At 47.8% G+C, this 23,242-nt stretch overlaps 1 protein-coding gene and 1 long non-coding RNA gene across 2 annotated transcripts in view; one reads left to right on the forward strand and one right to left on the reverse strand.

Annotated features, from left to right (window-relative positions):
• Positions 1-291: 291 nt before the first annotated feature.
• On the reverse strand, positions 292-6,663 carry LOC149999613 (uncharacterized). The gene is made up of 2 exons (XR_016513355.1): positions 6,039-6,663; positions 292-2,448 (listed from the first exon to the last, which is right to left on the reverse strand). It is a non-coding gene; the product is annotated as an uncharacterized LOC149999613 (long non-coding RNA).
• Positions 6,664-6,832: 169 nt separating this feature from the next.
• DOT1L (DOT1 like histone lysine methyltransferase) overlaps positions 6,833-23,242 on the forward strand; it is a 58,689-nt gene continuing 42,279 nt past the window's right edge. Inside the window, exons 1-2 of the mRNA XM_090289219.1 lie at positions 6,833-7,133; positions 18,370-18,413. Of these exons, the coding sequence (XP_090145345.1) occupies positions 7,053-7,133; positions 18,370-18,413 (125 nt within the window). The 5' untranslated portion in view covers positions 6,833-7,052. The remainder of the gene's footprint in view (positions 7,134-18,369; positions 18,414-23,242) is intronic.

The raw sequence follows: 23,242 nt of genomic DNA on the forward strand, positions 1-23,242 counted from the left end.
TGGGTCAGAATTTCTTTCTTTTTTATGGTTGAATAATGTTCTAGTGTGTGGATGGACCACATTTTGTTTATCCATTCATCTGCTGATGGAAATTTGGGGTGTTCCTGCCTTTTGAATATTGTGAATGATGCTTCTATTAACATTGGTTTACACTGCAGTGGTTCTCAACCTTCCTAATGCTGCGACCCTTTTAATACATTTCCTCATGTTGTGGTGACCCCCAACCATAAAATTATTTTCGTTGCTACTTCATAACTGTAATTTTGCTAGTTATGAATCGTAATGTAAATATCTGATATGCAGGATATATTTTAATTGTTACAAATTGAACATAATTAAAGCATAGTGATTAATTACAAAAACAATATATAATTACATAACGTGTTTTCCAATGGTCTTAGGCAACCCCTATGAAAGGGTCATTCGACCCCCAAAGGGGTCATGATCCATAGATTGAGAACCGCTGGTTTACAGTATCTGAGTCCCTCTTTTCAATTCTTTTGGATATATACCTAGGCGTAGAATCAGTGAATCATATGGTTTAACTATGTTTAACTTTCCTAGGAACTGCCAGACTGTTTTCCACAGTAGCTGTACTATGTACCAATCCAGACCTAGTTTTATGTTATTCTTTATTTCTTTTATTATTATTTGAGGGGTGACATACATATAAAAAGGACACAAATGTGCTGGTGTTAAGTGAATACCTTAATACATCTTATCTCTTTCTGTCCAAGTAACCACCACTCAGATCACAATGTAGAACATACCCATTCCCCAAGTTCCATATGCCCTTTTCTAGTCAACATTCCCCCAGATGACAACCTCTATCTGACTTAACTTCCTATAAATGGAGTTATAAAGCAAGTCTTATTTTTTCTGTTTGACTGCCTTCACTTAACCACTGTGGTTGAGACGCATCCAGCTTAGTGCGTGTGTCAGTAGCTCCCTCCTTTTTAAATGCCATGTGGTGTCCCTTTGCGTGAAGATACAATTTATTCACCCATTCTGCTCTGGAAGGACATTTAAATCATTTCCAGTTGGCAACTATCATGAATAAAGCAATTGGGAACATTCTAGTGCACCTTTTTCAGTGGTGACATAGGCACTCATTTCTTTTGGGTGTACTCCACCAAGAGGAGCTTCTTAGACACAGAGTACATGCAATTAGTTTTTGTGGATTCTGCCAGTTGTCCAACGTGGCTGCTCCCATTTGCACTCCACTAGCAAAGCATGGGAGTTCTAGCAGCTTTCCATCCTGACCAACACTAGTTATTGTTAGTCTCTTTAATTTTGGCTCTTTGGGGAAGGGGAATGTCCCCCATGCTTTGAAAGATAATAGTGGCCAGGGGATCAAGGTTAACATCATCAGTCATAAGTCCTGCTGATGATGTGTACCCTTGATGTGATCTGATGAGAAAAGCATTTTATCTGTTTGGGTCTTCTTCCTCATATCCCTTAAACTTTAGTCTAATCATAAGAAAAACTCCAGAAGAAAAAAATCACAAATTGAGGGACAAAATACCTGACCAGTACTCCTCAAAGCAATCAAGGTATCAAAAGCCAGGAAAGTCTGAGAAATTGGCATAGCTCAGAGGACACTGGGACTGAAAAGGATGTTAGGGGAAAACTAAAGAAATTCAAATAAAGTCTGGACTTAATTAATAATGTATCAAGAACGGTCCTTTAAAATGCATCATACTAATGTGATATGCTACAAGGGAAACTGGGTACAGGGTCTATAAGCATAGGAACACTGTCCAATCTATACTACTTTTTGGTAAAGTGTATTTACCAAAGATTAAATAGTGTATTTCCTTGATTTGAACATGCCTGGACTTCTTTTCTTCTTTACATATTTGATATCTGGATGTATGCCTCTTATAAGCAATAACAAAGGAAAGTTCCCAGCCCCTGGGCAGGTGTGGGTGGTAAGGGGATTTGCTCTGGAGCTGGAAACAAGATCATGGGGGAAGTGTGACACGTCTGGGAGTATTTAGAGCCATGGGACAGGATAAGCCAGCTCACTTAGGGACTGATTCTGACATGGTTGGTGCTCTGGCCTTTTCTGTTGGACGTGACTGTTTTGAGAGTCCAACAGCCAGCATCTGTATCTTGTACCTGAGGACATGTCCAAGAGTGTGCAGGCCAGAAGTGCCTGGGAATTCACACCTCCATTCAACACCCGCCCTGCAGAACCCATAGGTTTTGGTGTAGAAGTACTCTAGTTCCCTCACTTCTCGGTGGGCTAATTTCAAGGCGTGTGTACCCATTCCCTCTGATGGTGAAGATCCCAATTGTCCCCTGTGGCAGCTGGCACGAGAACCGCTCTGTTTTGGTGTCTTCTCTTCCTTTGTGTTACCACCACCATGCCATGCCGTTGTCTGCCCTTCTCAAATCAACAACCTGCACTCAAGCTCTCGTTCTCCAAGTCTTGAGGAGCTCAACCTGCGAAGGAACAGTGACAATGATGAGAGGAAATACTAGGGAAAGATACAGAGAGGGCCACAGAGACATCACAGCTGGTGTCCAGTGCCACTACTCCAGCTCTGAGTGGCGGGTGGGATCGGCATGGCGTTTGTCATTTCATCCACAACGCTTGTCTGGACCCTGCCTGGCTGCCCCAGTCCAGGTAATCTCAGGATGCAGAGATGAACAGGAGAGAGTCCCTGCCCTCCTGGATTCTGCAGGAACCAACAGATCAGAATAATGTTAGAGCAGGGTCTCCCCTTGGCACTGTAGGGTGTTAAGCAGCATCTCTGACCCCCAACCACTAGACGTCAGAAGTACCCTCAGTCATGACAACTACATATGTCCCAGTCATTGCCCAGTATTCCCGTGGGGGCAGAGTCACCCTGGTGCAAACAGCTGTGTTGAAGCTGCCAACATGGCCCTGGGCAATGTTGGTCCCTTTAGGGTCACTGCCTGCACGGAAAGCTGTCTCTCCCTCTACTCCTCCCCTGTTTTAACTCTCCCTGAAACATCACCTCCATATAATAAATTGCATCTTGTCAGTTCATTGATCACTGCCCTCTCCAGAACAGGAGCTCTGTGAGGACAGGGATCCTCAACTGCTCTCTTGGCTGTTACGTCTCCAGCACCAGGATGAATGTTTGGTATGTAGTAGGTGCTTATAAACACTAGTTGAATATAGAGTTGAACAAAGGCATGAGTGCATGAATGAATAAAGGGTTACAAAGAAGGAAGGAAGGAGGGGGAGATTTCCTTTCCATCTGTGTGGGAAGATCTAAGGGTTAATCTTAAATGGAGTGATTGGCCATCCAGTTTGCCTGGGACCAAGGGGTTCTCCGGATTACTCAGATAGTTGGTCACACTACCTAAGAGCAATAACAACTGCAGCAGCAAGAGTGACGGTAAATAACTTACATTGATCAGGCACTGTTTTAGCACTTTCTATACTAACTCATTGAACCTTCACAAACATTCTGATGTCGGGACTATTAGCAGTGGCTGTTTGTCAGAGCTTAAGTGATTTACCCAAGGACCCAGGCAGGGAAGGGTGTGCCAGGACTGGAAGTCTAGGGGCACAGCGGGGGTACAAGGTATATCCTGGGGCTTGGCCTTGTTGGGGGGAGGTGCAGGAAAGTTCTGGAGAGAGTGAGGGGAGGGTGAGAGTGACACCAGAGGGAGGAGTCTAAGGAAGAATGTTCTATGCAGGGCAACAGCACATGTAGGTGGCCCTGGGTCCAAGGTCCCACCAGGCCAGGGCTCGCTTTGATATCCCTCAAATGGGGGGTGGGAGTGCACATGGGAGGGTTTGGACCCTAGCAGCTGCTGTGAGCCGCTCTCTGGTTGGCTGCCTAAATCAGGGTCTGAGAGGACCCTGGGGGTCTCTCTGCAGGAAGTGGGGGAAAGGAGACACAGAGGGGGAGGGAGGGATGGAGAGGGGAGAGATGAAGGAGGAGGGAAGGGAGAGAAAGAGATATGGATGGGGACAGAGAGATCCAGGAGGAGGGAGGGAGAACATGGGGAGAGAGAGAGAAGATAGAGGAGGGAAGGAGGGAGGGAGCACATGGGGAGAGAGACAAAAGATAGAAGAGGGAAGGAGGGAGGGAGAGAGGTAAAGGAGGAGAAGAGAGAGGGAGTTTCCTGAGCCACTGGCTCCAGCTGCTGCTGTGTCTTATGGGAAGAAAGCTTAAAATAGTTCCTAGTGTAGGGAGTTGGGAAGCCCAAATGACTGACTCTCCTCCCTGGTAGGAGGAGGGGTGGCTCTGGGCTTTGGATGTCTCAGGCTGGAAAGGGGGTATTGAGAAGGGAGAGGGCAGGGGCCCCTCTCTCTAGAACCTCCTAGGCTGTCCTTGACTCGCAGAGCGGAACCACTCCTGGCTGTGAACATCCCTATGTAACCCCCCCCACCCAGTGGTAACCACCATCCACACTTCTAACCCCTCAGTCAGTGGGCCTTGGCTGGGGCTTCACACAAATGGAAGCGACCACATCTCCTCCTTCAGATCTGGTCCCTTTTCCTCAGCACTGCTTGTGAGAATCACCCATAGGAGTGTGTGTGCTGCTGTCAGAACTCCACAGGGCTCCATTCTCAGGCTCCCCACCTTAAGGCTGTGTGAACTTGGGTACTTTGCTAAACATTTCTGCCCTCGGGCACCTTCCCCTGGGACAGTGTCACCTTCCCTTCTGGGCAACTGTGACACTTAATGGGACAAGTGGTTGGCTCCCTAGCTGCACAGAGCCAACATACATATATAATATATACAAAATATACTCATACACACATACATGTATACAATGTATATACACAGATATATAAATGTATAGCTGGCATAGAGTTGTGCTCAGTTGTCAGTCAGGTGGCTGTGTTGGTGAGGATGTCCGAATAGAATCCATGGAATGTGTGTGTACACACATATGTACATATATAAATACACATACACACCTATATGTAAGTATGGGTGTGTAATATACAGTATGCATACCATTCACAATACACATACATATATACTATATATACCTATATATTTATAAGTGTTTATGTATAGTACATGTATATAAAGTATATATAGTACATATAAATGTGGGTCTGTATATATACACTTACATGTATAATATACACATTACACCTACATATATATGCATACATATATAAACATACATACAGGTGTGTATATACGGTATTTGTATTGGGTCAGTCAAAAAGTCCATTACATTTTTTCCGTACGATGGCTCTAGTATTGCTTAGTTGTCTTTAACTCTACTAAAAACAATTCTGGTAAGATTGCATTGTGACAGCTGTCATATCAATGTGCATTAAAAAAAACCACATCAAAATTGGTGAAGTTTTGTGCAGCCATTTTAATATTGAAGGTGGAAGAAGATACACAACATTTTTTGGATTTTATGCTTTATTATTTCAAGAAAGGTAAAAACGCAAGTGAAATGCAAAAAATGATTTGTGCACTGTATGGAGAAGGTGCTGTGACTGACTGATCGAACGTGTCAAAAATGGTTTGCCAAGTTTCTTGGTACTATTGACATTTTGGCCAAATAATTCTTTGCTGTGGGGCTGTCTTATGCATTGGAAGATGTTGAGAGGCACCCCTGGCCCCTACTCACTAAAAACCACAATAGTGGGTGACAGCCGACATACTCAGAATATCCAAATCAATAAAGTTATTGGTGATAATGAAAAATGTCACCGGCCTGTGAATCAAAAGGTCGCGGGGTTCGATTCCCAGTCAGGGCACATGCCTGGGTTGTGGGCCAGGTCCCTGGTTGGGGGAAAGTGAGAGGAAACCACACACTGATGTTTCTCTACCTCTCTTTCTCCCTCCCTTCCCCTCTCTCTAGAAATAAATTAATAAAATCTTTTTTTTTAAATGAAAATTATTTTACGGAAAAAAGTAACGGACTTTTGGGCTAACCAAATACATGTATAATATACATACACACTATATACACATATACTTACATATGCACTATATATGCACACATAAACATGTATGTGCATATTCGCTACGTATACTATTACACACATATAGTTTTACGTCAAGGCGTTGGCTCACCTGACGGTGCTGACATCACGTCAGAAATCTCCAGTGTTCGGCCTCAGCGGGAAACCCATGGAAAAGCTGGAGTCCACAGGCCCTTAGAAGCAGTTTCCTCTTTCTAGGAAATTTCATTTTCTTCTCTTAAGTTCCACCCACACTACAGCGGTCACAACCTCCTTTACACAAAGTCGGCTCGTTTCAGTGTTAATCTCATCTGAAAAATACCTAGGGGCCACATCTGTGATGAAGTTTCAGGGCTTGGAGCCTAGCCCAGCGAACATTAAGATTAACCATCCCGTGACATTTGTGACACTTATCGTCCTCCATTATTATTGTCAGTTAAACCGGCAGCTATGGGGTAATGACTTCTTCCTTGCTAGCATTGAGTGCCTGGGGTCTGGGCCTAGATGCTCGATAAGCGGCATTCCGGTTGAGCGAGTTCTGTATTTCGAGCTGGAGCAAAGGCCTGGACGCCGGCCATCATATATAATAGAGAATTATGGCTTAATTTTGGGGGGGAGACTGTCCCCTTTTTTCAAGGGCGGGGCTCGAACTCCTCAGTCCATACCCCGTGGGGTCTCCCCGGGACCCGCTTCAGCCGGCTGGGGCAGCCGAGGGCAGCCGAGGACGCGCGTGCGTGCGATCGTGAGGGAGAGTCCATGGGGCGGGACGTCAGGGGAGGCGCATGCGGCCGGCGGGCGGGGCAACGGGCGCGGCTGCTGCATCGCGCCGGTCCCCCCCCCCCGCGCGCGTGGAGAGTGGTTCGGCCCGGTCCCGGGCTCATTGTGCTCGCTTCACGCCGGCCCAAGATGGCGGCCGCGCTGGGGGCCCGGGTCCTGTGACCACAAAGAGGGAGCCGGGGGCCGGACGGGAGCGCGGCGGCGGCGGTGGCGGCCGAGGCCCAGGTTGGGTCCCCTCCCTCAGCCTTCCGCCCGCCTTCCTTCACTATCCTGCCCCGCCCCCGCCGGCGGCGCCCCGCCCCTCCCCCAACTGCCCGACTAGCATGGTGCGACGGCCGCGCGCGCCGACATGGGGGAGAAGCTGGAGCTGAGGCTCAAGTCGCCCGTGGGGGCCGAGCCCGCCGTCTACCCGTGGCCGCTGCCGGTCTACGTGAGTACCGCCGTCTCTTCTCCTTCCGCCCCTCTCTACGGGCCCCCACCCAGCGCGGCATGCATTAGGGGTCCACCGAGCAACGGAAGGACTCAATTCCAAAAACACTCCTGGGGACTCCTTTTCCTGTCTGCCGGGGGTCTCCGCCGCCGTTTTGAGCCGCTGCGCAGAGGATAGGCAGCGGGGACTCTGCGCCTCCGAGGGGTGCCCGAGCTCGGGCTACCGTTGCCTATGCGGGGCTGGGACCCCGGTCAGGGTGCTCGGCGAACTTGCTTTCCTGTGTTTCATGTTTTGACATTCAGGATTTCTTTCGTTTGGTAGTTTATTCTTTGAGCTGTCAATAGGGTTTATTTTTATTTTTAAGGGCATCTTTTCTTTTTCCCTCCACGTAGTGTGTGTGTGTGTATGTTTTAAAGCAGTTTGCCCTTTTGATCTTAAAAGGGCAGGACTGGCCGGACCAGAATGAGGCATTCTATCCAGTAATGTTAAGTGGGTGAACTGGCCGGACCCTTGGAAGTGAGACATTCTGTCCCCCTAATCTTGAGTAGGTGGGCTGGCCGGACCCTTGCAAACGAGGCATTCTGTCCCCTAATCCCAAGTGACCCTTGGAAAATGACAGGCCGAGCGGAAATTTACTAAAGCGTCCCCTGGGTGATTTTAGAAATGCAAGGCGCAGGATGGGTGCCTCGGTCTCTCGCTCTTGGGTGCATTGTGGTCCGTGCTCGGGCCGGGCACTGTGCCGTTGGGAGGGAAAGCGCGGCAGGCGCCCTGGGCAGGCGTCTTTGGGGCGTCCTTTCGCGCGCTGGTCTTGCGGGCGGGGGCGGGGCCTCCAGGGGACCCGGTGGGGAAGCCCGAGAGCCCTCGGAGTGTGTCAATTTTTGGAAACGACGCGTCCGGGGCGGGGTCGAGACGTAAGGACCGCCCGGGAGCCGGTGTCGTGGGAGGGTTCCGTGGTTTCCAGCCTGCCTCTCACACTGGCGCGATGGAGTTTTTTGCTCATCCGGCACCCAGAGGCGAGGTCGATCCCGGCTCTGGCTTTTCCGGTTGGGCAGCTCTGGTGTGCATCTTGCTGGCAGCCTGAGCAGTGGGCAGGGCAGAGAGACAGCGAAGACGACAGGAAACAGAGTGGGGAGAACCTTCAAACTCCAATCGTTCCCACCAGCCTCTGTGGCAGCCCAGTGAATTGTTTAAAATTTAATTATTTCATTATCTTGAGTGGCACGCAGTACAATTCACTTTTTTGAGGATACAGTTCTAGGGGTTTTGACAGGTCCATGGCAACCAGGCTGCAGAACAATCATGTCATTCCCCAGTGTCCCTTCTGCTGCCCTTTGCCACCAACTGTCTTCTCACCTCCTGGCAATCACAGACCTCCTCTCTATCCCTACAGTTTTGCCTTTTCCAGAAAGTTAGATCAATGGACTCAGCAGCACACAGCGTTTTGATTCTGGCTGCTTTCACCCAGTAAAACATACCTGAGAGTCATCCATGTTGCAGCAGATAAAAAACAACTCCTTTTTCTTGCTGTTTTATCCTGATTTTCCACTGAGCCATTAGGCTGACAGTGGCAGGACACTTGGGATATTTCCAGTTTGGGGTGGGGGGATTACAAATAAAGCTGCTCTAAACATCTGTGCCCAGGTTTTTATATGAACTTGAGTTTCACCTCTCTTGGGAAACTCAGAAGCAGGACTGGAGTGGGTGTGCTGTACTGAATGTATGTTAAGCAACATTTGTGTGTCTTATAAATTGGTATTTTTGAGCATGGGAAGAGTTAAACCCACTGTGACTCATCATTCAGGAATTTTATACTAAGGTGAAAATTTACCCAGGACACTTGTTACCATCACCTGCTTTCATTCAGGGTGGGATAAGGCCATGGGGGTTTGTAACCCTTGCACTTAAGGCCTCCTGGGTTGGGGCCTAACCTTCTAGTAGCAGGGGTTTCTGCACTATAAAGCATCTTTCCTTTGCAGGCCCTAGCCTTGCTTGGCTGGGGTGGGGCTGTGCAGCTCTTCAGGCCAGGTGTGCTGCTGCCTGATGTCAGCAGACCCCTTCCTGGTATGGCTGTCTCACTGCCAGGCCATCCTAGTGAAATTCTCAGCCAGCTGCCAGGGCTTAAAACAACCTTAGAGCTTTGCAGTGATGTCTGTCAGCCTTAGTTTCCCCACTGAGGAATTTTGCTTTTCACGGGAAATGAGGAGGCAGTACTTACAGAGTTCATATTTTGTGATGACTTGATGATGAATATATGAAGAAAACGGGCTACTTTAGAAGCTTCACTTTTTGAAAGGTCAGATTACTCATGTGACCACACATTTGAAATGACTGAGCTTATTTGTTCACTGATTCATTCCCTCTTAGCACCTCATGAAAATATGCAGCATTCCTGAGGGGCACAGAGGGCAGTAAACACTGTACTTATTCTCGAGAAGCTCATAGATGGAGGAAGGTGGGTCATGTATAAACACAAAAGTTAGCAGAGTTATAGTGCCCCTATAAAGGGTTAGCTGAGGTTCCAGAGAAAGAGGATGCCAATTTTGCCCTGGTGGAGGTGTGGGTGACTTCTCCTAGGAGGGGCATCTGTAGGAGGAAGTGCAAACAGCCACAGTGGGCCACACTTACAAGTGTCCAGCCTTGGAAACTGGCTTTTATGCAACTGACAAGCATGAGTGGGAGGCCCGGCACATTCTGTTCCTTCAGTGACTGAGTTTCTGATACCCACTTGCAGTTCACAGTGGCATCACTTATAAAGTAAGGATGGCCCTTCTTGGGTGGGAAACCAGCTCACAACTCAGAAGGGAGTAAATGACATCTTGGGTGGCAGGGCAAAAATCTTCAAGAGGAAAGCATGCAAGGAAGGGTCCTATGCCTGGGTGACTTAGTAGGGCAGGGTGTGGGGGTGGGGGTGGGGAGCATCCTCAGCATGACTGTCTCCACCCTCGACTTCCTACTGGGAACCCACAGTTCTCTGATGAGTGTCCTCTGAGCAATCATGCCCTTAATGCTGGCGGTGAGTAGTAGCTGAGTGGGCAGGCCAAGTGAGCCAGCCATCCTGTGACTCAGAAGATATTTTCTGATCTGACTTCTGCCCGTGTGAGTCCTGCCTAAACCAAGTTCAGGTGAAAGGCAGATTAACCCTCCTATGGCTTCGTGTGGGTGAAGTAGCCAATTAACAGGGGAAGGGATGATCCAAAAAGTTTGGTGTTCTACATATGACTGTTAGTTTTTGTACTTTGGTCCCTAAGGTCTAAATGCCTACTATGTACTCTGGTCTTGATGGGTTGGTGCTGGAGGGAGCTAGAGGGAGCCCAGGAACTTTGAACATTTCCTAGGGAGGAGAAGATGGAGCCACAGGAGACCCTTCCCTCTGGGAGTTCTATCCTTTTTTTCTTTATTAAACTTTTTGTTTGAAATAATCGTGGATTCTCATGCAGCCTTAAGAGATAATACAGAGACACCACATGTTCTCTTTTAAAAAAGATTTTATTTATTTTTAGAGAGAAAGGAAGGGAGAGAGAAGGAGAGAAACAGTATTGTGTGGTTGCCTCTTGTGCTCCCTCAACGGGAGACCTGGCCCGCAACCCAGGCATGTGCCCTGACTGGGGATCGAACTGGTAACCCTTCGGTTCGCAAGCTCGCACTCTATCCACTGAACCACACCAGCCAGGGACCCCATGTTCTCTTTACCCAGTTTTCTTCAGTGGTGACATCTTACAAAACTAGAGAATAATACATAGTAATATTCATCTTCCAGAAACCCTGTCCCTATCGGCAGTCACTCCCATTCACCTGTCCAGCCCCCAGCAACCACTAACCCAGTTCCTGTCTCTGTGGACTTACCTGTTCTGGACATTTCACATCATTGGAATCTGGCTTCTCTCAATCAGCATCATGTTCGAGTTTTGTGGGTTTTTAAAAAAGATTTTATTTATTTACTTTCAGAGAGAGGGGAAGGGAGGGAGGAATAGAGGGTGAGAAACATCAATGTGTGAGAGATACCTCAGTAGGTTGCTTGTTGCATGCCCCTAACTGGGGACCTGGCCTGCAATCCAGGCATCTGCCCTGACTATGAGTCAAACCGGTGACCTTTCAGTTTGCAGGCTGGCACTCAGTCCACTGAGCCACATCAGTCAGGGCCATATTCAAGTTTTATCCATGTAGCGAGTGTCAGTGCTTCACTCCTTTTCATGGCTGAGTTATAAGGAAAGGCCAGATTGTGGGCTCTTTAGGCACTGGTGAGGCATTCATTTGGCCCTCATCCTGGTGGTAGGGGTGATCCCAAATGAACTGGTGTGGCACTAATAGTGACTGCTTGCTGGAGGTAGAAACATTTGGAGTTCTTGAGCATATTGTGTCTTGGCTTCCCAGATCTCAGAGTTGAGTCTTTTCTGCCACTTGGTGGCAGGGTCTCCTGGGTGAGTTCTCCCAGTCAGAGGGGCCTCATCAGTTCCTGTGCTGTCTCCCTTCCCCTCATACCCTTGGCCTCAAGCTGGAGTGGTCTGTGGCAATAAAGCATTTTTTTTTTTCTGATGAGAAAAAAATGAAAAGTTCTGGGGATGAAATTTTGGTTCTCGTGTCCCACTGTCCCACTAGTGTCACTTCATGAAGACCTCCATCATGTGGTCACTTGGCATTTGTAGAGGGGCTTCTTTGGAGACGGGGCACCTCAGACTGTTACTGATGAGCTAGCTTTTATTAAAGCAACTGAAGTTTTCTCAACAAACTGCCTTTGGTCTTGGCTCTGTTCCCTGGGGCTATAGGTGGCACTTGCCCTCCTGTGTAGGTCTAAGTGCCCTTTGCACACCTGTCTCGACCTGTGAAAGACACTGCCCAGGGCACTGGGTATCACATACCTGGTCCCAGCTCTGCAGGGACCCCAGTCTGCTGTGGATTTCATGTTCAGGATGAAGCCTAAAAATGCTCTGTCAGTTACAGAGGTAACCCTAGGGTACATGAGGTGATCTCTGGTGGGACTAGCACATGAGCCACACATGTGATATCAGCATTTTCAGTAGCCATGTTAAGCAAGTCAAAAGAAACATGTGAGAAAAGTTTTTAAAATTATTTCATTTTGTGGACAAAATTCTATCATTTCAACATGTGATTAAAATGTCAGGAACAACCTTTTTTGTTGTGTATTCTAAGTCTTTGAAATTAGTGTGAGTTCTGCACTTAGAGCACAGCTTGGTCCAGGCCAGCTTATATCAAGTGTCCCATAGGTGGCCCGTGCCTGCCATAAGGATAGCATACCTCTAGATCCCTTCTTCCTCCCAACCGCAGAGCTTAGCGTGCAGGGCTGTGGGACTTTGTTTGCACCCTCGGTGTCACTACCGAAATGAGGTCCAGGGTCCTAGCTGCTTGCTGCTCAGCAGGTAGTGGGGTAGTGAAAACTAGTGGTGGTGCTGAGACAGTGTTTGGTGGGGCTTCCTTGTCCCATGGAGGTGGGGGTTGTAGGGGCTGCAGGTCTGGTGGGTAGGGCATGTGTAGATGCAGATCTGTCCTCTGGCCAGCCTTGCTTGTTGCCTTGCTTGTGCAGGGCAGAGCTGGCATTGAGCATCAGTGAGTGGGGCGGTGTAGCCCTGCAAGGAGAGCTGTCACAGGGGTGATTGTAGGAGATGAGCCTTCTGTCCTGGTGAGTCACTGCTGGTCGTTGACTCAGCTCTGTTTTCTGTATAAGCAGAAGACATTCCCTGACAGCAGGAGTAAGCATAGGTCAGGGCTGGACCAGCCCGTGACAGCACCGACTCAGTACCTTCCCCCGCACAGAGCAGCGTCATCCACCCCTTTCTGTCCCCTTTTGTAACATGACATTATTTGGAGGGCCATATAAGCATAGTTCTTAAAACTGGTGAGCTCAAAAGCAGTGAGTGGGTGAACTTGACTTTTTCTGTAGCTTCTGAGAGTGCGTTCACTGCAATTGATTGAGACGTCTTGCCTCGCTGTTCCTTTTCTCCTTGTGCTGCCCCCTGTCCCTGACAGCAGACTCAGAGCCTAGTATATGTTGCTGTGAGGACACAGGTGCTGTGAACCTGGGGGATCATCTCCACAGATCTCTCCCTGGGTGGGTACATGAAGGTCTGGCAGCAGGACTGGGACACACAAGAGGGCTTCCCAGTACACACATGTCCTCACAGGGTCCAGTGTACAGATGAGAGAGCCATGAGCTGGGGCTATGTGATCTGTCCAAGATCCCATTTCTAGAACCAGCACTGTTGGATTCAAACTCCAGTCTGTCCTGCCTGCAAACCTCCCTGTAGAAGGGCCTGGCTTGGCTGATGCTCTGCAGTTGCCACTGGAACTTGCTAAACATTTCTGAACAAGGCACCCACATTTTCCTCTTGTCTTGCATCCCATGAATCTGGCCACCCTCAGCCCATCTGACCCACCATCTTTGGCCTGGGTGCCATAGCAGCCAGGTGTCTCATCCCACAGACCTGACCTCTAACTGCCCACCCTGCATCCCATCAGTACCTGCTCTTTGCCCTGGCCATTTGCCAGGTGGTTTTTTATTTTTTCCCTCTTAATTTTTTTGGACATGTGGCTTCTCTTTTGGGTTTCCTGCTTATTTTGAGTTAGTGAAGGTACTATCATGCTCAGTACTTGAATTGACCATATAAAGAATAAACCATAAACTAATTACTGTCACTCCCATCTGAACAGCAGAGGGCCTCAGGCCCAGCTAAGGTGCTTAGCCTAATCTGTGAGCCTGCTGCCTTGCTTTAGCTGGCACTGGAACACTCAGAAGCAGGGAGTGGGATAGCGAAGACAAGGGCCAGTATGGGATAGGCACCTGCAGGGCCTGGCAGCCCCACTCTGCCTCCCTGGCCACACCCTTTTGGTTTTCCTTTGGTGCTGACGAGAGTTTTCAGGATGTCTATTGACAGGGTGTAAGTGCACCAAATCCCATCTCATTCTGCCACTCTTCCAGCCAGATACCTGCTCATCAAAACCCTGCCATTAAAACATCTCATCTCTTCCCTTTGTCCATGTTTTAAAAGTCTGTTCATACATCATATTTCCTGTCCTCTGTGACCCCTATGTCCATCCACAGCATACATCTGCCCCTCTGCTCCCCACCCCCGGCTGGTCCAACTGTGTTCATGTGCCCCTGAGTGGACCTCTTCTGCAGTGGCTGCTTGGGGGGCAGCCAGCAATGGCCTGTCCTGGGTTCATGTGATCTGTACCAGAAACCATTTTGTTTGACTTGCTTTGGCTTCAGGGACCGTGTGTGATGAAAGTGGCACGGCACTTCCACCCTAGGGCTCCAGAGTTGTGTGGAGCCACTGGAAAAGAAGGCAGCACTCTAGAGATCAGGAAGCAGGTGCCCTCGCTGCAGGACACGTCCTTCTGCCTACCAGAGTAGTCTGCCCTATTGTCTTGGTAGTATTTCCAATCAGCTCTTATTTCCCCGAGGAGAGAAGGGAGAATATTTCCTACCTGCCAATGTAAGCTTTTGTTCTATCAGAGGGCGGTCCATGGGAACTTGTTAGGAATGCACGTTCCAGGCCTCCAGACCTCATGAATCTGACACTTAAGGGCGGGACATAGGGTCTCTCTCACGAGCCCTGCACAGGATTTTGATTCTGGTCATCATGTGAGAGCCCTGCTTCAGAGGACCATGTGTACTGCCCTCCATCTGTAAATGACCCTGTGGGCACTCCCTGCATATCATTTTCCTGTTGCTAATGGGAGTGAGGAGGGTGAAGTTGACAGTGGATCCAGTGCAGCAGCAAATTTATTGTGCCCATTGTGGGCCCCTAGTGTTGATCTCTTGTCTCTGCCTCTCGCTTTGTGTACTCTGGGCACACAGACTCTAGAAGTCCAAGTCGTGCAGACTTGGAAAGAACAGGGCTGAGTGTTCAGAATGGTGGACTCCTGCCGGAGATCTGAGAGACCCTTCTGTCTAAACTCCTCAGAGGGAGATAGGGGAACAGTTGGTGACAGAGCTGGAGTCACATCCCCACCTGTGGCTGGACCTTGAGTTCTTGTTGTGGGTGCTGTTCTTAAGTTTATCTTTCTGGTGAAGGAGGAGGCTGGGCACCTGCTGAAAGTGACAGCAAGGGTCCCCACACTCACCCTCCCTCCCTTTGTCTGCACCCCCTCCACGCAGCCCCTGAGCATGCAAGGGTTAGCATCTGGAAGAATAAGCCACAGGCCTCACACATGAGTTGGGGAGGTGAGTGGTACCATAAGAGACAGTTTGGTGTCATCTCAGGGCATGATGAAGGCTTCTCGTGCAGTGCAAAGTTTAAAATGAAACAGTTGTGCTTATTGTGAATCTTTTCACATATTCCTCAAAGAAGGGGACTTGGTGAACCCCAGATACCCACCACTCAGCTTTCCCAGATGTCAATATTCTGCCAGACAGATCGTTATGGGAAGAACCTCTCTCAGCTACTTCTTTTGGGTGCTCTAGTACAAGAAGTGAGAAGTGCATGGATCAGTCAAATAGAACTTCCTGCCATGGGCCACGTGGGGCTGGGAATGTGGGCAATGAAGGAGGCAGTGAAGGGGTGTCCCTGCGTAATGAGCAGAGGGCTGGGCTGTCAAATCAGTGTCCAGGGGTCCTGAAATGCAGGGGTGGGGGTATGAGGAGGTGTCCTTGCATAATTAGACAAGGGCTGGCCCATCAGTCCAGGGCTCCTGTGGTGCAGGAGGGAGTATGAGGGGGTATCCCTGCAAAACAAGAGGAGAGCTGAGCTATCAATCCAAGGATTCTTTGGGGCTATTCCCAGTCTGACCTTTCCTGGTAGGCATTTGACATCTCTCTCCTCCAACGGCCTGTGGAGAAGAAAGAAGAATCCATGGTCAAGAGGCCATGAGATCTTCTGATCATTGATAGTGACCAGGGCTTCTAAAGTTATACCTCTCAGTACTGTGTGAGGAAACTGGCCCTGCCCTAAAAGGATCTCTGTGAGACCTCAGACGGTACAGTTGTCAAGTTTTCTTTTCCTTTGTTTTGGTTTTAAAGCTGAGAACTCATCAGTTCATCTCATAACAGAGACCAAATTCCAGACTCTTGTGTCTTTGCAGGCTGGCGTGTATGTTTGGGCCAAGATAGTTAATTCAGTGAGGGCCATGGCCTGGTGACAGCTGCCAGCTGCATTGCTCTCTTGGTGATTGTGAATCATGGTGCTGTGAATGCTTACATATGAGTTTCTGTGTAGATGTACGATGTGTGTCCAGAAGGTATCTAGCCATGTAATATGAAAAATAGACACATTTATTGAAGAAGATACAACATACAAAAAGCATTGTACATTCGGCAGTGATGCCTCAGTCCCCTTCAAAGTAGGCACCTTGGGACCTCACACAGTTCTCCCAATTGCCATTAGCTGCCTCATCGTATTTTCCTGAATCTCGTCGATGGTCTGAAATCTCTTCCCATTCAAAGATGATTTTAGTTTTGGGAAAAGTCAGAAGTCACAGGGCACCAAATCCGGGCTGTAGAGGGCTGAGTCACCTGGGTAATTTGATGTTTCCCCAAAAAATCTCTGTACAAGAAGTGATACGTTATTGTGATGAAGCTGCCAATCACCAGTTGCCTCATAGCTGCAGACTTCTGAATCATCCGAATAGTTTCTATGATAGAGTGTTCAAGCTTAATGCAAAATTTCATGCAGATTTGTTGCTCTACTCGCTCAGTCATTTTTAATGCAACGGCTACACAGTACACATGCTCACTCAATGGTGTCTACTGTCCCCACTGACTAGTGCCACGAAGTTGTAATTATTCACATACGTGGATCCCAGTCTACTCTCCTTGGCTGCCGGGTTACATTGATGTCATGCAAACTGTTCCTGTTATATTAACAATGACTGAACTTTTTCTGGACAGACCTCATATAATTTCATCTTGCCCCCACCTTGTCTAAATGATAGCAGTTTAGTATTTGTTGCTTGATTCTTTGTAAGTGGGAAAACATCATCCTGAATACTAGAAAGATGGTTTTTCTTTTGCCTTTAAAAATAAAGCATTGCACAAAAGGCCATGTAGTATATGGTTCCATTTGTGTGAAATGTCCAGAAGAGGCAAATCCATGGAGACAGGAAGTGGGTTAGTGGTTGTCAGAGGCTGGGAGGGGGCTGGCGAATGAATGCTGATGGGGGTGGAGCTTCCTTTTTGGGTGATAGAATATTCTAGAATTAGTGTAGTGGTTGCACAGCACTGACTACTAAGAACCACTGAACTGTGTACTTGAACAGGTGAGCTCCATTCTATCTAAATTATATCTCAATAGAGCTATTATTTAAAAAATAATGCTTAGGACTCAAGGGTATGTAAAAAGCTGTTTTGATTCTATAATTGAATGCTGAAACATGTGAGGTACTCTACTGTGGTCACTGTCCTGTTGTAAAGCAGTGGAAATGGTGGCCTGGGCTAAGAGGCATCATTACTGTCACAGAGCAGCTGTTGGCAGGCCTCTCCCTCCAAGCCCATTTTCTTGAGCCAGTCCTCTTTGCTGACCCACTTGCACTTAGGACTGTATTAACCCTCACCACAATGCAGAAGGCATAGTGCTTACATGAGAGAAGGACAGAGACGGGGGCCACTTGGTGCTTCCTGATCCTGGTTTCGGTGAGGTTTTGGGTTAGCTTGCCCACACCCTGGTGAAAGACCTGGAGCGACTCCTGAGCTTCCTTTTGAGGAAGAAGCCCTGATGAACACGCCCCCACCGCCATGAAAACACACACACAGTGAGCAGAGTCCTGGCGGGCAGTGGAAGTGGTAGGAGGTGTCTTCATTCAGGCAGGAGGACGGCCACACACGATCTCATGCTGGTTGTTATTGGCATTTCCCATTTTACAGATGGGGAAATGGAGGGTCGGGAGGTTCAGTAACTCAAAGCCAGGTCTGTGGCATCCAGGCCATGGGAACACCCAGGAGAAGTGCCAGTGGGCACTGGCACAAAGGGGACATAGACTCTGTCTCTTCCCAGCAGCCTGCTGAGGAAAGAGCACTGTAAGAACAGGTCCTCCCCTAGGCCAGCATGTCCCAAGTAGGGCGGCGTTCCAGGACAGCACCCCAGTGCCATGGCTGGGCTTTCTGGGAGGTCCTGCCTGGGTGCGGGGCTTGGGAGCTCTGTGAGTTTGGAAATGCAGAGATGGGAAAGCCCAGGAGCTGCTGTGCCTGACTCCTGTGGTCCCTGGGCCCCAAGATGACCAACCCACCTGCAGTGGAGGGTAGAGGAACCTCTCGGTCAGCTCTTAATGCTGTCATTTTATCTTTCAGGACAAACACCATGATGCTGCTCATGAAATCATTGAGACCATCCGGTGAGTGTGGCACATGTGGGGTGGGTCTGGCCTGGGGCCAGGACCCATTTCTATTTTTCCAGTGGCCCCTCCCTTCTGCCAGTCCGTTCCTTCTTGTCTTCACCTCTTGAGAAGACTTGAGAAGTGGGTGGGTGTTAGAGCTTGGTCAAAGGAGTTCAGGTCGTCTGGGTGTGGCCTGGATAGGTCCTGGTACCTCTATGAGCTTCAGCTTCCTGTGGAGGGTGATGGACAAGGAAAGTTCCCTTCCCTCTTCACCTTGTTTTACTCTCTCTTCTATCTCTCTCTGTCTCCTACCTGTTGGATTTGGTGTTGATTCAGCCACAGCCCCTTGATGGACTGATTTTCCCTCAGTACCCTTGGGAGCCCTCCAAGAGCCCAATCCAGGACAGTGCAGGGAAGAGCACAGGGTATATCAGTGACAACCTTGACAAAACCAGGAGGAAGGTACCCTTCACTCTGTCTCTCATGGACCTTTTCCCCATACTGGATTGAGGGTCTGGAACAAACTTGAGGGATGACAGTAGCTGCTTTTTGCCTTGCATAACCCATGCTTGGAAACCCCATTCTTCCTCAGTTCCCTTGATAAGCCCACGTGTGTGTTTACTGGCATGTTGCTGTTGTTCCCTAACATCCTTAAGCCATGTAGCCACCACCTTGGTCACATGCTATGACATCCACGTGAACCTGCAGCAGCTCATGGTAGGGCCAGGCTTTGGTGTGTGTGGAAGAGTCAGGTTGGACGTCCCCACCCTGCCTCCTGGGAACTGGTGACTTAATAGTCCCTGTGGCTCCCCTGGTTGATTTGGTTTGCTCTTGGGGCTGAGCAGAGGCTCCTTTCAAGGTTGTTTGGAAAACTGAGTGAAATGGATTTTGTGGATTTAGCATGGTGGGCCTGACCTGGTGCCATTATTGAGATTTGGGATCTACTTTTTTTTCTGGTCTAATCCATAAATCATTCAGTTGGTGTTACTGGTTGCTTAATTTTATTTATTTATTTTTAAAGAGGCTGCTGGTTAGGAGGTGGGAGTGTTGTGGTTGAGAGAGGGAGGGCTCTGAGCAGACAGTCTGGTTCTTGTCCACTCCCTGAGGGTGTTCCATGGCAGTCAGCTTCTCCACTGGGTTTTTCTCTGCTAAGTGGGGTGTCTTCTCATCCTACAGTGTGGGGAGTCAGACCAGTTTGAAGCTGTTAAGCCTGACTTTTGTTGGGGATCTCCAGTTGGCCTGGTCCTCTCCCAGGCTGGCAGTGGTTGCTGTGCCTCATGTCCTAAGTCTCAGAGCAACTTCATCTTCTTCCCTCTTTGTCCCCACAGATGAGCTCTGTTCATTGGCAGAAATGGGCCATTACCTCAGTCTTTTCTGTCTTCCCTTTTGCTTTTCTTTTTTTAAAAAAGATTTTATTTTTTTATTTTTACATCGAAGAGAAGGGAGGGAGAAAGAGAGGGAGAGAAACACTGATGTATGAGAGATACATTGATCAGTTGCCTCTTGCATGCCCCCAACTGGGGACCTGGCCCGCAACCCAGGCATGTGCCCTGACTGGGAATCGAACCCACGACCTTTTGGTTTGCAGGCTGGTGCTCAACCTACTGAGTCACACCAGTCAGGGCCCCTTTTATAATGGAGAATTTCCAACATACACAGAAGTAGTAGAGGGTGCTCTTTCTCATATCACTACTTTTAAAAATGCAATTGAGTTACAACTGAGGCACAGAAACTGCGCATGTGTGAATTGTGTAGTCTGAGTGGGATGGCTGTACACATATCCATGCAGAGCAGTCATGGCAACAGACATCTCTGTCCCACACATTTCCTCATGGCCCCTGTAATCCATCTCCCCCTTCACTTCTGTCCCCAGCAACTCTGATCTGCTTTCTGGTACTGTGAGTTACTTTGCATTTTCTAAAGTTTTACTTACGTGGAATTGTACAGCATGTACTGAATGCACAGTTTTGAGATTCTCCGTTGTATGTACCAGTAGCTTTTCCTTCTTATTGCTGAGGAGTGGGTGGTTGTAGGAGGGACCATAGTTCCTTTATCCTATTCACCCATCTACCACGTAATGGATGTGTTTGGGTTGTTTTCAACTTTGGCCACCTACTGGGGGCTCTTCAAGTTTGTCCCATGCCCCTCTGACTTGCCCCAGCATATTCTGAGCACAGCTTCACTTTCTGGAACCACAGGATGCTCCAGAGTCGTCCCGAGTTTCCCACATTGCACCTTTAGAATCAGTCATTTCTCCAGGGAGCGCTACTTTCTTTGCTTGTAGAACAAGTTTTGTTGTTTTTTGAGACTGAGCTGTTTGTCTCCCCCTAAATTGTAAGAATTCTTGACATATTCTGGCAGTGAGTGCCTGGTGAGGTGCTGCATGATGTGTAGTGCAGCTGACTGCGGTTTCAATGGTACCTCGATGAGTGAAAGCTTTTAACTAAGTTCATTCTTTGATGGTTAGTTGTCTGGGTCGCATCCAGGAAATCTTTGCCTCCTGAATTACAAAGATACGTACTGTCTTTCATGTTCAAGAAACTGTGGTTTTAGCTTTTACGTTCAGGTTTAAAATCAGTTGTGACTTAATTTTGGTGTATGTCAAATGGGGTTTATGATCATGGGGGTGAAGATTCATCTTTTTTCCCATCTGATACTCAGTGGTTCTAGCCTTATTTGTTGTAAAGACTCTCTTTTCCCCATCAAGTTGCCTTGGTGCTTTTGTCAAAATTTTGTTGTTTGTATGTTTGTCTCTCTGGATTCTGTGTTTAGTGTCACTGCTCTACTTGTTTACCTCCATCCAGTACCACACACTCCTGATTATGACTGATTTGCAGTAAATCCCAAAAGGAGGTAGCATAAGTCTTGCTATAGTGGTTATTTTTATTTTTTGAAAAAATATTTTTTAAATTTATTTTTAAAGAGTGGGGAAGGGAGGGAGAAAGAGTGGGAAAGAAACATCGATGCATGAGAGATACAGCGATCGTTTGCCTCTCACATGCCCCCAAGCTGGGACCTGGCCCACAACCCAGGCCTGTGTCCTGACTGGGAATGGAACCTGTGACCTTTCGGTTCTCAGGCCAGCACTCAGTTCACTGAGCCACACCAGCCAGGGCAGTGCTGTTATTTTTAAAGATTATTTTGGCTGTCCAAATTCTCTGTCTTTGTATGTAAATTTTAGAATCAGACACTAAAATCAATCACTTGTATCTTCCTCCAAAAAAGCCTGCTGGGCTTTTTATAGGGATTACTTTGAAGTGGAGTTTAGTTTAAGGAGGAGGTTTAACAATATTGAGTCTTGGATCCCATGAACATTGTTTGTTTATGTTGTCTTTAACTTTTCTCAGCAATGTTTTGTAGTTTTCAATAGAGCACTTGCAAATCTTTCATTAAAATGATCCCTAAGTGTTCATGTTTTAATACTATTTTAAGTGACATTTAAAGTTTTTTTTTAATTCTTTGATGCCAGTATATATAAATATAGCTCATTATTGCATGTTGGCCTTGTGTCCTGCAACCTTGCTGAATTCACGTTTAAAATTCTAGAAGCGTCTTTGTAAATTTCGTAGGCCAGACTATACACTGAATCATGTGTCTGTGAATAGAGACAATTTTGCTGCTTCATTTCCAGCAAAGACTGTCCATTTGTTTCTCTTGCCATGTGGCACTGGCCAGGACCTCTGTCTATATAATACAGTGTTGAAGGGAAGTGGGGCTTACAGGCATCCTCACCCGTCCCCACTCTGCTGGGTGTGTGAGTCTTGCACCTAGTTTGGTGTTCACTATAAGGCTCACGGTCTCCTGCCCAAAACCACATGTGCTGCTGATCAGAGGATTCCTCAACAGGAGGTTCTCACTAGGGGTAAAAGGACTTGTAAGCAAAGGAGGAGAGAGTGCTAATGCAGCCCAGGGACAATGACTTAGGCACCCTCGGGTCTGGGGATCACTTGGGAGGTGACATGTGAACTGCCCAGCTGGCCCTGGTGACTGTGAACTTGTTAATGGGTCTTGAGGGGAGGGCAGCCAGACCTCTGAGATGGGAGTGTGGTCTGTGTGTGTGTTTGGGGGCGACTGGAGTAGGGCTCATAATGAAGAAAACTGCCAGCTGGATTGAGCAGCTGTTACAAGAAGTAATGTTTCATGCTGTGTGAGGAAATCTTACTACATGACCCAGGGACCCAGGGACAGAAAGAGCTGTTCCTGTTTCCTTCTCCAGTCTCCTTGTGCCCCCTCCCCCCAATCCCCTGCAGAGCCCAGAATGGAGTCAGCAGATAAGGTGGAGCCAAAGATGAGTTTCTTGCCCAGAGACAATAGCTTCACACCTGACCCCATGTCTTTATTAGGTTGAGGACGGCTCTCCCCATTTCTAGTTTCCTGAGAGTTTCATCCTGAGTAGGAATTTAATTTTGTACGTGCACTCTCTGCATCTGTTGAGATGACTGTACTATTTTTTCTCCTTTATTCTAATAACGAGGTTAACGGCAGTGATTAATTTTAGTGTTAAATAACTTCATTCCTGGGATAAACGCCACTTGATCAAGGTGTGTTGTTGAATTCATTTGACTAATATTTTTGAAGGATATTTTGTCTGTTCACAAGGGATACTGGTCTGTATATTTCTTTCTTGTAATGTCTTGACAAGGCTTTGTCTTCCTCTGGTTTTGGTGTCAAGGTAAGTTGGCCTCATAAAACTGGCAACATTTTGTTTGAATTGGTGCTGTTTCTTCTCAAATGTCTGATAGGATTCACCAGCGAAGCCATCTGGCCTGGTTCTTTAATTGGATAGGGCTATTCAGATGTTCTGTTTCTTCTCATGTCGGTTTTGGTAATTTGTCTTTCAAGGAATT

The sequence above is a fragment of the Furipterus horrens genome, unplaced genomic scaffold (genome assembly GCF_987537825.1).
Source record: "Furipterus horrens unplaced genomic scaffold, mFurHor1.1.pri manual_scaffold_10, whole genome shotgun sequence".
NCBI lineage: Eukaryota > Metazoa > Chordata > Mammalia > Chiroptera > Furipteridae > Furipterus > Furipterus horrens.